The sequence below is a fragment of the Sinohyriopsis cumingii genome, chromosome 17, assembly GCF_028554795.1.
Source record: "Sinohyriopsis cumingii isolate HCF-2022 chromosome 17, ASM2855479v2, whole genome shotgun sequence".
NCBI lineage: Eukaryota > Metazoa > Mollusca > Bivalvia > Unionida > Unionidae > Sinohyriopsis > Sinohyriopsis cumingii.
In genome coordinates this window covers 78,496,761-78,511,105 of record NC_142977.1, presented here as the reverse complement: position 1 = coordinate 78,511,105, position 14,345 = coordinate 78,496,761, and the positions used below count along the sequence as shown (strand labels likewise).

Genomic DNA, 14,345 nt, shown 5'->3' with positions numbered 1-14,345 from the left:
GCACAGGCAGTGGTACTTTACATTTCTTCCTGGGGTTCTTCAGTGAGATCCAATGGCTAGCAAGCCTGGATTGCCATGCTGACATGGGAATGATCAAATTTCAGGTGTAATCTTGACTGATTGATTAAGAGGATGTAAAACAGTGCCAATGTGCTGGCCAGGTCCGCATAATGAGACAGCCGAGCGGGGTCAAGTCCGCTGCTGTGTAATAGCTGAGGAGTTGCAAGAACTCTCTTGATGAAATTCAAGTCTTGATGGAAACAGACTTGATGAGTTCGATGATTCTGGGAGTGTGAACACAAAGGGACATGCCTGATTCTGGTTGGATAAGAAGTCAGTGCCCAAATGGACAAAATTCTGCAATGTACAGAGATGCTGCCCAGGCATGCTGCTGTCAATTTAGATGATGACACCTGTAACAGGGAGACAGCGGAGTCCCTAGTGCATACATGCCAACTACTGGTGAGGAAAAAGTGTAATCCAAGTCGACAAAAAGAGTAATCTGAGCAGAAAAAGAGTAATCCACATAAAACATGACAAAATTCAATGAGCATATGTACAAAATGATTTATTTATCCCTCTGGACTTTTAACATCAATTACTGCTTCAAGTTTTCGTATATAACACTCTGAGCTTTAAAAAGCAATAGACTTGTATTGCATTTCAAAACACTTTGTACCAGCTGAGACTATGAATGTTTTTGCATACTAGTAGAGCACTAATTGCTGGGTTACAGAGCCTGGATCTGAATTCAGTTTTACTTTTGTTAACAATACTGAACAATCTCTCAGTCAGCATTAGAATGGTAAAGAACCAATATTCCTTTCATAACCTGACAAAGAAGAGGAAATTTATATTGTAACGTGCTCCACCCCAGTTTAATTTCCCTGCACAAGGTCCCTTATATTTAGATGTTTCGATGGTTTGGCAATCCTTAAACTGAGACTTTGAATTGGTTGCAATAGTATAATGTACTGGTAGTACATAGTAAGTCGTCTGATAACAGACGAAATCCCTGTAGAAATAATGGCTTCTTATACTAGCTACTTATCTGTGAGGAGATTATTTATCTAAATATATAAACAACATAAAATCTGAATGAGAAAAATAGAGGATTTATTTATGCCTTAAAATGTCAATAAACAATTCAATATAACAGAATTCACATATTCTCTTCCTAGTCAATAAATAAATTAGCATAACAGAACGTAAATATACTTATAACCAGCGGTCTCAACAACTAGTATTAAATAATAATAGTGATCAAATAAAATTTACTATAATAACGTTATAATATTCTTAGGGGTAACATTAAAATCCCAATACAAACAGATTCAAATAAATAGAATTAACAGGCAAAATGGGTGACCATTTCTTTTACAATAAAAATATACAGTCATACAAATGTACTGAAATAGTGTTATGGAGGCCCTATATCCTAGGTAAGAGTACTCAACACTTTATCTTTGGTTTTGATTTTCCCTAGTAAATAAATTTACTATTTATTTTTATATTGCATAAATGAATGTATATTTTCTAATATGATTATTTCTACTTAATTTCTACTTAGAGAATGATAACATTCCTTTATCACTTTTGGAAGCCGATTATATATTGCAGTTGCACACAAACCTGATGCCGGTTGAAGGGAAACTGACTGGTTTGTGCAACACCCTATTTATAACCTTCGGTTGCACTACACAGTGTAACACTCCACCAAAATAGTACATATTGTTAACAAGTATTTAAGACTCAATAAATATTAAATATCGTTAAATTATTAAGATACAAAACAAACATTAAATGCTAATTATATTATTACAATCTTAATCGCAAACGTTTGATCAAACACTAAAATTCTTGTGTCACACGTATAAACATATAACAATGGCCTCCAAACAAGTTGAAGTTGGTGGTGCAGGAAAATTAGAACACACACCATCCTAATGCGTTATCCTTGCAGGAGAAGGTAAGTGCGTTATTTTCTTGTTGAGAATAACTTATTCTACGTAAAAACTAGTTATATCAACCGATTATTGGTGCTCAATAATGATTACATACACCGCGTAGTGGAAATCTGAGATGCCTCCAATACGTAAATTGCCTCCAAAACAAAGATGGAGGACACTGTGAAATACATTGAATGTTTTACATAATATCAATCTTACAGAATATTTGTTTTGTGATACATTGAACTTAACATAGTCTCAGGATATCCATCTGTACATGAAACTATTATATGTGTGATTTACAGCATTGGAACAATGTACACCAATGATATGACACACTGGAGGTGCCTCCAGTACATAAACTGCCTCCAAAACAAAGATGGCGGACATTGTGAAATACATTTAACATTGTACATAATATGAATGATACAGAACATTCTTTGGCAAAGCATCTTACTTAACATAGTCTTAAACTACCCATCTGGGCATGAAACTAGTATATTTATATTCATGTAAAATTCGTAATAATATCTTCCAGTTATTGGGTCTTTTAGCTGGAATATACGATGAAAAACATCAACTCTGTCCGTATGAAGTACACTGTCAGGTAGAGTGCCAACTTGATACTTCAGGAATTCTCCTTCTAATTTATCAGCAGCCTTTCCTGCATCATATGACAGAGACAACCTGATACGAACAATGACATTTTTCAAAATATAGAATGCAACTCTTTTATGAATTCCAGCCATCACTGATGATTTATCTGCTGAAAACGCCATACAGTTCTGCCACCTTATATTTATTCAAAGCATTATCAACCAAATAAAAAAGTGTTTTCTCCAGTGGAATCTACTATTAATTCTGGTAATGAAAGAAGAGCACTCTGACTTTGCCCTTTTCATTGTCAAAGTCTCTTACAAAGACTGGGTACGTTTTTGTCATTATAACCACTACTCCTGTCTGTTGCAATACTAAACGGCAAAATTGTCATGGTTTCTGCAATTTTAAGTGAAGTATCTTCTGCTAAACGCCTAACAATATTAGATGATTATTCTTGCAAAGGCATATTTTTGGCAATTTTGTAATCAGGAAACATCTGTTTGAACAAAGGTCCAATCTAGTCTTCTACTGCTAGGGGTAGTCCGTGTTCTATTAAGAACTCGGTATATAATGCCTCTGCACTTATAAAATTTGTTTCCACAATTTACCTCTGCTGTAAAAAAAGAAGTTACCTTAGTATCAGAGTTAGTAAAATGAGCTAGTTCAAGGTTTCTTTAGTTTACCACCATGACCATTACTAAAATCCTTTCCACACAGCCTGCAAGGGGTGTGAAGCTATCCAAAAATGGAACGCTGTATTGTGTAATTCATGTATTCATCTCTGAATCGATTTTTCGTCCTTCCCTAATCCATCTGTGAAATTATATGAAAAAACATTTTTGCTCTAACACATGCATCTACTAGAATAAATCTGACTTGACTTTTAGCACCAAATACCTACAAACAGGTTATATACCTGATATGAATTTGAACAAAGAATCTGCAAGTAAAGATTACAAATTAGAAAACCAGTCCATTCTCTCCTAACTAAGCCATACAACTGCTATAAATAGAAACCTAGGTCAAAAGTTTGAAAGTAGAACCAGCAAGTTTCTTGGAAATAGGGCAGCTGCTATAAATAGAACATAATACTGTTAGGAAAGCACATGCAAGTCTATGGACAAGCGTACTCTTATGTTGTAGTTACATAGAAGCCGTCTTTTCTAGAATATGGTCTGTGGGATTAAGGGGATGTTAATAAAATTGAGAAAACAAATTATTAATTTTTTTGGGAGGGGGATATACCGAAAACGCATAATCCAAATACATTTATGCATAAGGTGTAATTTAGTGAAAAAAGCGTAATGATTACGCCAAAAGTGTAATGGCTGGCATGTAAGTTAGTGTGAGTGAAAGCCCAAGGGTTGATGAGGGCCAATGAGAAGAATTGCAAGTTGATAACAGTGTGGCAGTAAATGTGGAAACTAGCAATAGACAGGGTGGATAAATCTGTTGGATCGAGACTAACAACATACTTGCCCTATCTGATGGAAAGGCGGAATGACATCACCTTCCCAATATTGAATATGGTGAGGAGAGTCCAGTCGATGATGGACTTCCACCGGCTATTTGCAAGCCAAAATCAATTCTTGAGTAGCTCATTGGGGAATGTGTCCTTAGCACAAGTTCCTGCATATTTTATGAGCAACCTTATCCTCTATTATCGAATGGCAAACACCTCCCTATCTGATGGTGTATCATGTGGAGGGGCTAGGGAATTGTTGATGAACAAAACCTGAAGCCCTCTGACTGACCCAGATTAGCCCCCTCACCCCTTCTGAGGGAACAGGGAGGTCCACTGAGCTCAAATTGGTTTCATAAAGCCACTGTACTATTAGGGGTTGATGTGGGTGCGCATGTGACTATCAATGACTCATCACCCTTACTGTGTGCCGGGTTATCATCTGGCTTGGCTTCAACCTCAGCATAAGTCAAGTGGGTTGCCTTGAAGACTCTGCTCAGTCATAGCTAATAGTATAAATCCCATAGCTAATAGTATAAATCCCTCTAGCTTGGCATCACATAGTACATATTATAGATGCTGTATATCAGCAACAATGTATACATAACAAAGCAGGAATCATGGTGGACTTCCATGCTTTGAAACTGCATATAGATTGATTAAATAAATAGTCTGTGGAAATGACACAAAAGACAAACTAATGCAGAATCTAGTAAAGGGTTGAAATTACTAGGTTGCTAAAACACTAACATAACAAACAGACCCATAAATGTGTTATATCATAAACGTATGTCCTATATTAAGCTTAAGAACAATGCATAGTTAATAGAAAAGGGACAATATGTACAAACTATAAACCAAACCAGAGTCAAGGTAGGCTACCATGCTCTGATACAAGATACCTAAGTAGAAACTAGTATTATGCTGAAAATACTAAGTCAGTGAAACAAAACACTGTTGTAACCACATGTTATAGATGCTGCATAACAGAAACCATGTATACCTAACATAAAACAGGAGTCATAGTTAACTCTGAAATGGCCTGTAGAACGTTTAATTGATATATGCTAAAAGGACACAAGACATAAAACTAAAGCAGAAACTAGTAATGTGTGAAATTATTAGGTCGCTAAAAACACTGTCCTAACTAACAGATCAGTGAAATGTCATATCAGAAACCTATGGTCCTGTTTAAAATTTATGCTGCATGCTTGGTTGATAATAATTCTATCAAACGAGCATGAAATACGAATAAATTAAGCACAATTATCAAGCAGCACTTCAGAATTCACTAACCCATAATGACCTTGTGTAAGGTCAACAATAGCATAGTGGGATGGTGGTCCTACAAGATGAAGCCCCGATGAATGACAAATCTCTCAAAACACTGGCAGAAATTGTAAAATAAAGTACACAACCTGCAGTAGGTCGATAAATCCGCATTGATAAATGCAAAATGAACATTGGATTGGTCCAAAAAAATACAAAAATGGGCTGGATTGTTAGAGGCTATTGCACTGCGTATGTCTCAGAACACTGTAAGCTAAAAACTGGCAACAACTAGGGGTATCAAGGGGAGGTAATGAGCAAGAGTTACTGCCCTTTGTCTATCTAAAAATAGACTTTAAGAAGATTTTCGTCAAATATTCCTAATGTAATGTGATTACAGAACATATTCGAAGGAGAAATATATATGCAGGGTTTAAAATGTAACAGCCTGGGTAAGGAAATAGGCAACTGACCTGCATTATCCCTTATTGTGACCATGACTTGAATCAGTGGTAAGACTGAAAATGAGACACTGTCAAATCAACATATATATGTAGTACAGTTTCACTCATATATCTTCACTGGTTTAATAGTGATACCCACATATGATCAGAGGTCAATGTTTCAATTTTTTCCCTTGCTATAACCTTGACTTTGTGGCAGTGGAGTGGCTGTGGCATTTGACATACTGTCTAATCACAATAAATACCTGGTTAGGTTTTATTAAAACATCTAAAGTTAGTGAAAAGTGTATGTGTGTGTGTGTGTGTGATTTGGATTTTTAACATAGCTTTAACAATTTTTCACTCATATCACTACAATGTCTGCAGTGTGGCAGTTTATAGTGATGCCTAGCACTGGGGCATCATGCCACAGACATGAAGAATGATGTCCCACCCAGTCACATTATCCTGACACCAGGCTGACCAGTCCTTACACTAACCTCTTAATGCTGAGTGCCAATCGAGGCAGCTGTTAGTACCATTTTTGTAAGTCTTTGGTATGACTTGGCCAGGGATCAAACCCATAACCTCCTGCATCCGAGGCAGACGCTCTAACCACTAGGACACAGGAGCGGTTTTGGTGAAAACTAATTTCTGGACAAAAGTCGATGTCAATTAAATTTTGCTTTGCTGTGACCTTCACCTTGAATCAGAGGGCATGGCTATGATGTGTGACACACCATTGTTATGATTGGCTAAAGTTTCATTAACATACCTTATGAGGTTCAAATGCATACTCCAGACAAAGATATAAGAGACAGAATTACATTTTCCCTTGTCATGACCTTAACCTTGAAGCAGGGGGCATGGCAATGATACACAAAACAACGTCCTATTTATTACAAGGCAAAGTTTGAATAAAATATCTTCAATGGTTCAAAAGTTACCCTCCAGTACAAGTCTGAGGTTAAATTTTCACTTGCCATGATCGCGAACTTGAGGCAGTGGGCATGACTATGGTACATGACACAGCCTCCAGTCATGATAAATACTGCAGTGGTTGGATCATGGTCAGTATAATAATATAATGTCTGACCTAGATGGGTATCAAAAAATATATTGACACAAAAAACAATCAAGCAAAACCTGGATGGCAGCCAAGTTAATAGGCCTAACTAAATAAAATAATTATTAATATTGCTATACCTTACTGCTGCAACAAGAACTTGAATTGACCTGTCCAGTTCATTTTGTTCCTGAAATATTAAAAAACTGCAATTACTAATTTATACTCCACACCATTTCAATCCCTTAATAATAATAATGATCTTATTTAGAGAGGGTAACACAATTAGCTAAAAACTAATCTACCTTGAGGCCCTCATACAAAAGAATTTACTTATTTTAGCTGCATCTCTGAAGCCACTGGATATATTGGGTTTGGAAGAAGGAAATAGACTGGGCATTTCTAATCTCAACTGGAATACAATTCCAGAGCAGAGTTCCAGAGTATGGAAACTTTTTTTTAAATAACTCCTTATTTGGTTTGGGAATTTTATACTGTTTGGTAGACATGGATTGCAGGTGGGGAGTATTACTAGGTAGCCTATACTGGAATAGTGATTGTAAATATCCAGGAGCACTATTATGAGATATCCTGTACATTAATTTGGCTTTTCTCAGATTCAGTCTTTAATAGGTAATATTTTTAACCTATGAGCTAAATTTTCCTTGCTTTCTTTCTGGATTGATATTAGCCCAAATGCTCTTTTTTGAAGATGTTCCAGCTTTGCTATGTTTTTACCATTTGAATTACCCCATACTGTATTACAGTAGTCTAAATAGGGTTGTATGTAACTGTTATAAAATAGTTTTCTGAGCCTTTCAGGGAGAAAATGTCTTATCCTACTGAGAAGCCATAAACTTGAATTTACTTTTTTACTGATATGTTTGATATATTCAGTCCATGATAGGTTAATATTATCTACCAGAACACCAAGTAGTCTATCATGACAGACCATTTGCAAATTTGTATCCTTCCATGTCAGACATAGTTCATCACTATCAAGATTTGTCCTTCTTTGCCATGTTGAGATAAGTAATATTTTAGTTTTGCCAGTATTTATCACCATTCCATTGCATGTGCACCAGTTTTCCAGTTTGTTTAGGGATTTCTGTAAAGAAATTTCGAGTTCATGCTTTGTGTTTTGGATGTCTGACAATGATGCGTGTCATCTGCACAGAGATCTGTAGATAATATTGAGTCTCTTAGTAAAAGTGGTAGGTCATTAATAAATAAAATGAATAGTAATGGACCTAGAATTGAGCCTTGTGGTACTCCATATCTAATTGTTTCAGGTTCAGACAGAACATTATTTATGTAAACATGTTGTGTTCCCTCACTTAAGTAAGAAGTAAACCATCTAATTGTTCTTTCATCACACTGGTAGATTTGCAGTTTCTTCAAAAGGATTTCATGATCCACCATGTCAAAAGCTTTCCTGAAATCAAAAATACAGATCCTATTATTCTACCTTGGTCAAGTGCTTGAAGCCATTTATCAGTTATGGAGATCAAGGCAGTCTCACAGGAATGTTTCTGTCTAAAAAGCCTGATTGATTAGGGTGTAACAGCAAGTGTTTGGTTAAATATTACATGAATGAGTCATGGACATGTTTTTCAATTAATTTTGACAAGTTTGGAAGTACTGAGATTGGTCGGTAGTTATCAGCATCATCCTTAGAACTAGATTTGTGAATAGGAGTTACTTTTGCAGTTTTCCATATCTTGGGGACAGATGAAGTTGCAGTACTTAAATTAATTATGAATGTTATGCTATCTACAATAGCAGAGGCAGAAGATTTAATGAGTTGTGGACCAATCTGATCAAGTCATGTAGCTTTCTTGGTATCAAGTTCACTGAGACATTTTTTAACAAAGTTTTTTTATACTGGTGGGATAGAGAAACATATCTCCTTAGAGACTTTGCTGCTGCAAAACTTTTTCAGTTCATTGAAGTTGTTTTCTATCACTGGTTCTTTTAATTTTGTGGTAATGTTGGTGAAAAAAATCATTGAATACATTTGCAATGTCAGTGTCATCAGTGACTATGGTGTCATTTACCAGAAGTGAGTGAATTTTATTTGTCTGTTTTTTGTGCGTTCCTCCTGTGAGTTCATTGAAGACTTTCCAAATGGAGTTTGTGTTGCTCTTTTTGTTTCCAAGCAATGATTGATAATAAGTTTTTTTTAGCTTTTTTAATCATACTTGTTATTTTATTTCTCCATACTTTATATTGTGCATGGTTTCCCATAGCCTTGAATTGGTCTCATGTTTTCATAGCATCTAGGATTTCAGTAGTAAGCCAATTAGGTTGAATTTCAGTCTTTACTTGATGTACTTTAGTGGTGCATGCTTAGATACTACATCCATGAATAAGTCAGTCCACACTGGCTTCATCTATGTCATCTAAATTTTGGATCATATTCCATGGAACTTTATATACGTCATTGAGAAATTGGTCTTCATTAAAATCTTTGAATGATCTGTAAGTGATCGTTTTTTGTGTATTTTTCTTATTTTTCTTGCATTTAACCTTTCTTGTCAAAAAGTAGGATAGTGGTCACTAAGACCAACATTCGATACATTAACACAAGCCACATTGTCTGGTAGGTTGGTATAAATGTGATCAATAAGAGTGCTCGATTTTTCTGTTACCCTTGTGGGCTCCTTTACCAGCTGGTCTAGGCCTAATGATTCGATAAATTCCATCCAGTTGTTCCTTATTTGAGTATTGAGAAGGTCCTTATTTATATCTCCAAGTATATATGTTTCTTTCATGTGCTAGAATATTTTCCATTCGTTTCAAGAAGTTATCATTCCAAATTGCTTTGGAGGAAGGTGGCCTATAAATGAAACAAACTAGGAATGATTTTGCATTATTTTGAAAAATTTCAACCCAGAAACTCTCAATTTCATGCGACTCCAAGTCAAGTCGCCTTTCTACATCTTCCTTAATGTATACAACAAGATCCACCCCCCTGCTGTCTCTCTGTCCCTACATAATGGTTTATTGTAGCCTTGACAGTGAAATAGATCATCATTCTGGTTAGCATTTAATTTGGTTTCAGTGAGTCCTAAAACATGTAGATTATTTTCCTTGGAAGACAACATTAACTTAATCTGGTCTATTTTTCACACTATACCTTGTACATTTAAGTGACCTATGTTAAAACCTTTTGTATTTAGTTTCATATCAATTATATGTATGTCATCATGTAATAGGCTACTCAGTGAAAATGTCTCCACACTACTTTTATCATTCTTACATCCTATTTCTATATTTAAATGTTCATATATATTAGCATCTTCAAAGTCACATACAAACCCTGAAAATCAATTTACGTTTGCATCTACAATAGTGTCCATTGAATAGAAGCAAGAGTCTCACTAAGTACATTTTGATTTGTTGTAAATGAAGCATTGGCATTCTCCTCTTTGCCAGCTTCCTAATATTATAATACATTGATGGACAAAGTCTTTGTTTGTGTCCATATTTATGGCATCTGAAGCACTCAATCTGTTTGCCATGGTGGCATACCTGTGTCATGTGTCCAGTTTCTCCACAGTAGAGACAGTACTCTTTTAATAAAGTGTGTCTGAAAATGGGGGCATACATGTTAATATTTCTCAGTAATTGAGAGGTTCCGTTTCTGCTTAAATGAATTTTGTCTTGGTGGTATAGACTTAGGTTGACATCCTGGTTCTGAAGAAAGAAAGCTGTGTATTGTGGAATGTACTGTAGGTTGAAGTCTTCACATAGGTCAATTATCAGATCATTGATTTCTTTGGCCTTGGTGTCTACACGAGGAGGTAGTCCTGATACCATTATTTTACATGTATTTGGACTGCAATGCCTAGCAGCATACAGTCAACTTTCAAAATCTGTCCTGATTTGATTTAGTGACCTTCCCTCACAGGCACCTACTAAAATAATAATTTGATTGTATTTGGTTAGGTCACTGTTCATATTCTGTCCGTGATGTTGTTTATTTTTGCACCTCTTAGAGTCTGTACATCTGTTTTGAAAAGTCTCCTTGGTATTATACTTTTCAATACTGAGGAGCCAATTATTAGAGTCCTATCTTTTCTGGCTTGTGATGTCATGTGTTGGACTCTGGATTGTATTTCAGACACATATCTTGGAGGATGGGGTGCTGAAATTGGTGTTTAAGTTGTGTGAGTTGATTCTGACATATTTGTCTGAGCACTGGGAAATGCAGTTGTTTTAAGGCAACATACTTGTCTGAGCTGAGGGCCATGGGTGTACACTTATTGCTGTTGCAGGAGTGACACATGACTGGGGGGGGGTACTGTTGTTTGCAATGCAGGATTACTTTGGGTATCAGTTTTTATTTGCATGGTCATTTTACATTTTCTTTTGGCGGATACTGGGATTGTCTGTGTCTGAGCATCTGATACTGTTGATAATTGGGAGTCTGTCTGAATTGCTGATTCACATGAGGTTACTTGCTCATTTACCCTTCCCTGTGCTGACTTAATAGCATGTAACTGTAGTATTAATTCTTCAATCTGGGCCTCCAAGTTCCAAATTGTTTTTTGATGTACATGTAAAACTCATGTCGATATCTTAAGGGAATTTTAGGTTCAATAACCAGTGCTTGAGCAAGAATCAGAAAAAGAGTAGGATACCAGTCACCCCCTGATAGTTAACATGGAGTTCATGTAAAATAAATTGAGGCTTGCATCAATGAACAAGAGACAATATAAAAAAATTAATAAGTAATAAAATACACAAAATAAGCAAAACTAAAACAAAGCAGAGAATTGAAACTCAAAACTTCTATAATGTAATTCAAAATTCAACAGTCTGCTTTATTATGGTATAAATATACCCCCCAAAAATGGCATGGTTGTAGAGTAAGACCACAATGGTGGAAAAACATGCAAAATCAAGGGAAGAAAATCAAAAACTAAGGTCATAATGGTCATGGCAAAGATTAACTAATAAAAACAATACCATCTTTGCTAGTAGATGGATGATATTTCCATAAAAATTCAACAGATCAGGAGATGACAATGTTACCTGTACAGAGCAAGGTTAAACTGTGATACATCCCATATACAGGTAGCCATCCAGTGGTGACATGGGGCAGTAATTACAATGGTATCTTAGACAAGTTTCTTCCAATCGACACTATTTTCATCATCTATATTATATACATACATGAAAAATACAATTTTTCTTTCTTTCCACAAGGGCTGGATTTGAGAGGTTAAAATCTTAACAATAATGTGATTGAGTAATGTATTCAATAAAGATATGGTGCCTGGATTTATAAGAGTAGAATGTATACTAGAAGAATAGTGGAAATCTTGAAGCAGATTTCTCTTTCCAACTATCTGGTCATATGTCCCATTAATACAAATTCTATGCACAGAAAGATACCACAAAGTACTATCTATACTTGCTTAAAAGTCGAGTTCAACTGCAAAAAGAATAGCTCCTGATCTGTGGTAGCATAATGCACCTGTGGATCTGGGTCTATTTTGTTTGTTCTGCTGATTACTACTTACAAACTACACAGACCAATATCTGCTCACACAAAATGTAATGACAAAGCTGGGCCTGTGCAGTTTGCAGTTGGACTCATTTTATAAACAAGTATAGATGGTACAATGAAGGCTGGATGCCACGAGCTCATGAATGCTAAAAGATCAAGTTTTAATATCCTTGCAAGCGCATAAAATATACATGTATCTATGCCTGTCTGTGCTTTTGTTTGTCTGTCTCTGCTTATTTGTTGACTGATCAAGAATGTGTTCATGCCACCTAATAACTGAAATCGAAAGCTGAACAAGAACTTGTCTTGCCAGAGCATAGACATTTGTGAAATTATTGTCAACCTTTCCAAAAATGATTCAGATATTTACTTGGAATATTTCAAATGATATAAAGACCAAAAAAACTAGGAAATCTGAAACATAATATAGATCTTGCCATGTTCTTAACACTCATGTTTATGTGTATAGAATGTGCATTACCTTTAAACATAGGTTCCTTGGAAGGTTCATCATGTTACAAATGTAACTTGTCAACAAATACTCATGGCATATACCTTTAAAATGCAGACAATTATGAACTGCACTAAACTTCCATCTACCTCACATCTTGGTGCAGACATGACAAATCATTTACCTGCACTTGCTTTTCAAATGCTGAAAGGGTCAGGCAAAATCCCCTTGGTACAACTGCATTTATCTGGTGTTTAAGGAAAAAAAGACATACTAATTTATGAATAAATAATTGAATTAACCATTTAAATACATGTATAATGAAATGAATGACTAACTGAATGAAAACAGTAATGAAAACAAATGGAGAGATAACATTCTGGCAAATTCTATTTAGATAGAAAAGACATACATAAAAGAAAGTAAAAAGCTGTAATAATGAACTTAATCTATAGTAAAGTCATAAATGTCATGTAGACCTTCAGAATTGACTATTTCAGAGTAACTGTTTAGAATTTGATTACATATAACTTTAAATGGCAGATATTCACTTTATTTGGCACATCATATTCCTTTGAAAGGTCATTTTTACATGCCCTAAAAAATACATATGGCAAAATCAATGTAAAAGTAACAAGACATTTTTGGACAAGGTCAACCAAAAAGTGTGATCAAGTCAAACCATGCTGAATGTTGCATGCTGTGGTGTCACAATGAAAGTTGCATGTTTTGAATAAAACATCTGTACTACCCGATATTCTGATGATTAGATCTGAAATGCTTAGCACCAGGCCAAAAACATTATAAGAGTCCAAAGTGATCAATAATTTTCATCTGAAATTGCTTGATCGATGACAGTTAAAGTGCAGAACATTCAATAATCAGGATTTAACAGACTTTGGGATTCAGCAAATATATAGAAATGAAAAAATGACCAAAACTTTAATGTAAATTTTCAATGACTAAGACCTTGATGCCAAGGTCAAATGGGCAAGCATACAGCAGGATGAACTGTCTTAACTTTATAATGATTCATCCAGGGTTTTAGATGTATATGCAAATGAAAAAAACTTCAACCCAACCTTAATGCTAAGTTTGAAAGACTGTGACCTAAACACAAATCTTAGCTAAGGTGTGACAAGTGGGCATACAGAAAAATAAGGTCTATCATATATGCCTCTACCAATGTAGCAAGGTACAGCATAAAAGCAATCAAAGGAAAACTTTAATATACTCCAAAATCTGACAATTTTTCCTACACACTGAATAAAGTTATTTAAAACCAAGAAATTAAAATTTTTAATCTGACTTCAAGTTTAAAATAATTATGTAGTGTGGCAACAGGGTAACAGCATGTAAAACTACAAAACTGATACCTTGTCCTGAATTGAGGTCAAAAGGGCCAGCTGTGCTCCCTTTCCCCCAACAAGCAGTGAGCTCCCACAAGACTTGGATCTAAAGTCCAGTGTAAGATGGGCCACCTCTCTATCTAAATCAGTCAACTCTGGCTCTGATAATAAGGGGACTGATTTTTCCAATGTTGCATAGGGAGGACCCTCTGGATTCCTGGTACGAAAACATCATGAA

At 35.5% G+C, this 14,345-nt stretch overlaps 1 protein-coding gene across 1 annotated transcript in view; it reads right to left on the bottom strand.

Moving 5' to 3' along the window:
- The window catches only part of LOC149779288 (uncharacterized), a 237,444-nt gene that overhangs the window by 129,292 nt on the left and 93,807 nt on the right, over window positions 1-14,345 (bottom strand). The window contains 3 exon segments of the mRNA XM_089938418.1: window positions 6,930-6,979; window positions 12,943-13,005; window positions 14,135-14,324. Of these exon segments, the coding sequence (XP_089794544.1) occupies window positions 6,930-6,979; window positions 12,943-13,005; window positions 14,135-14,324 (303 nt within the window).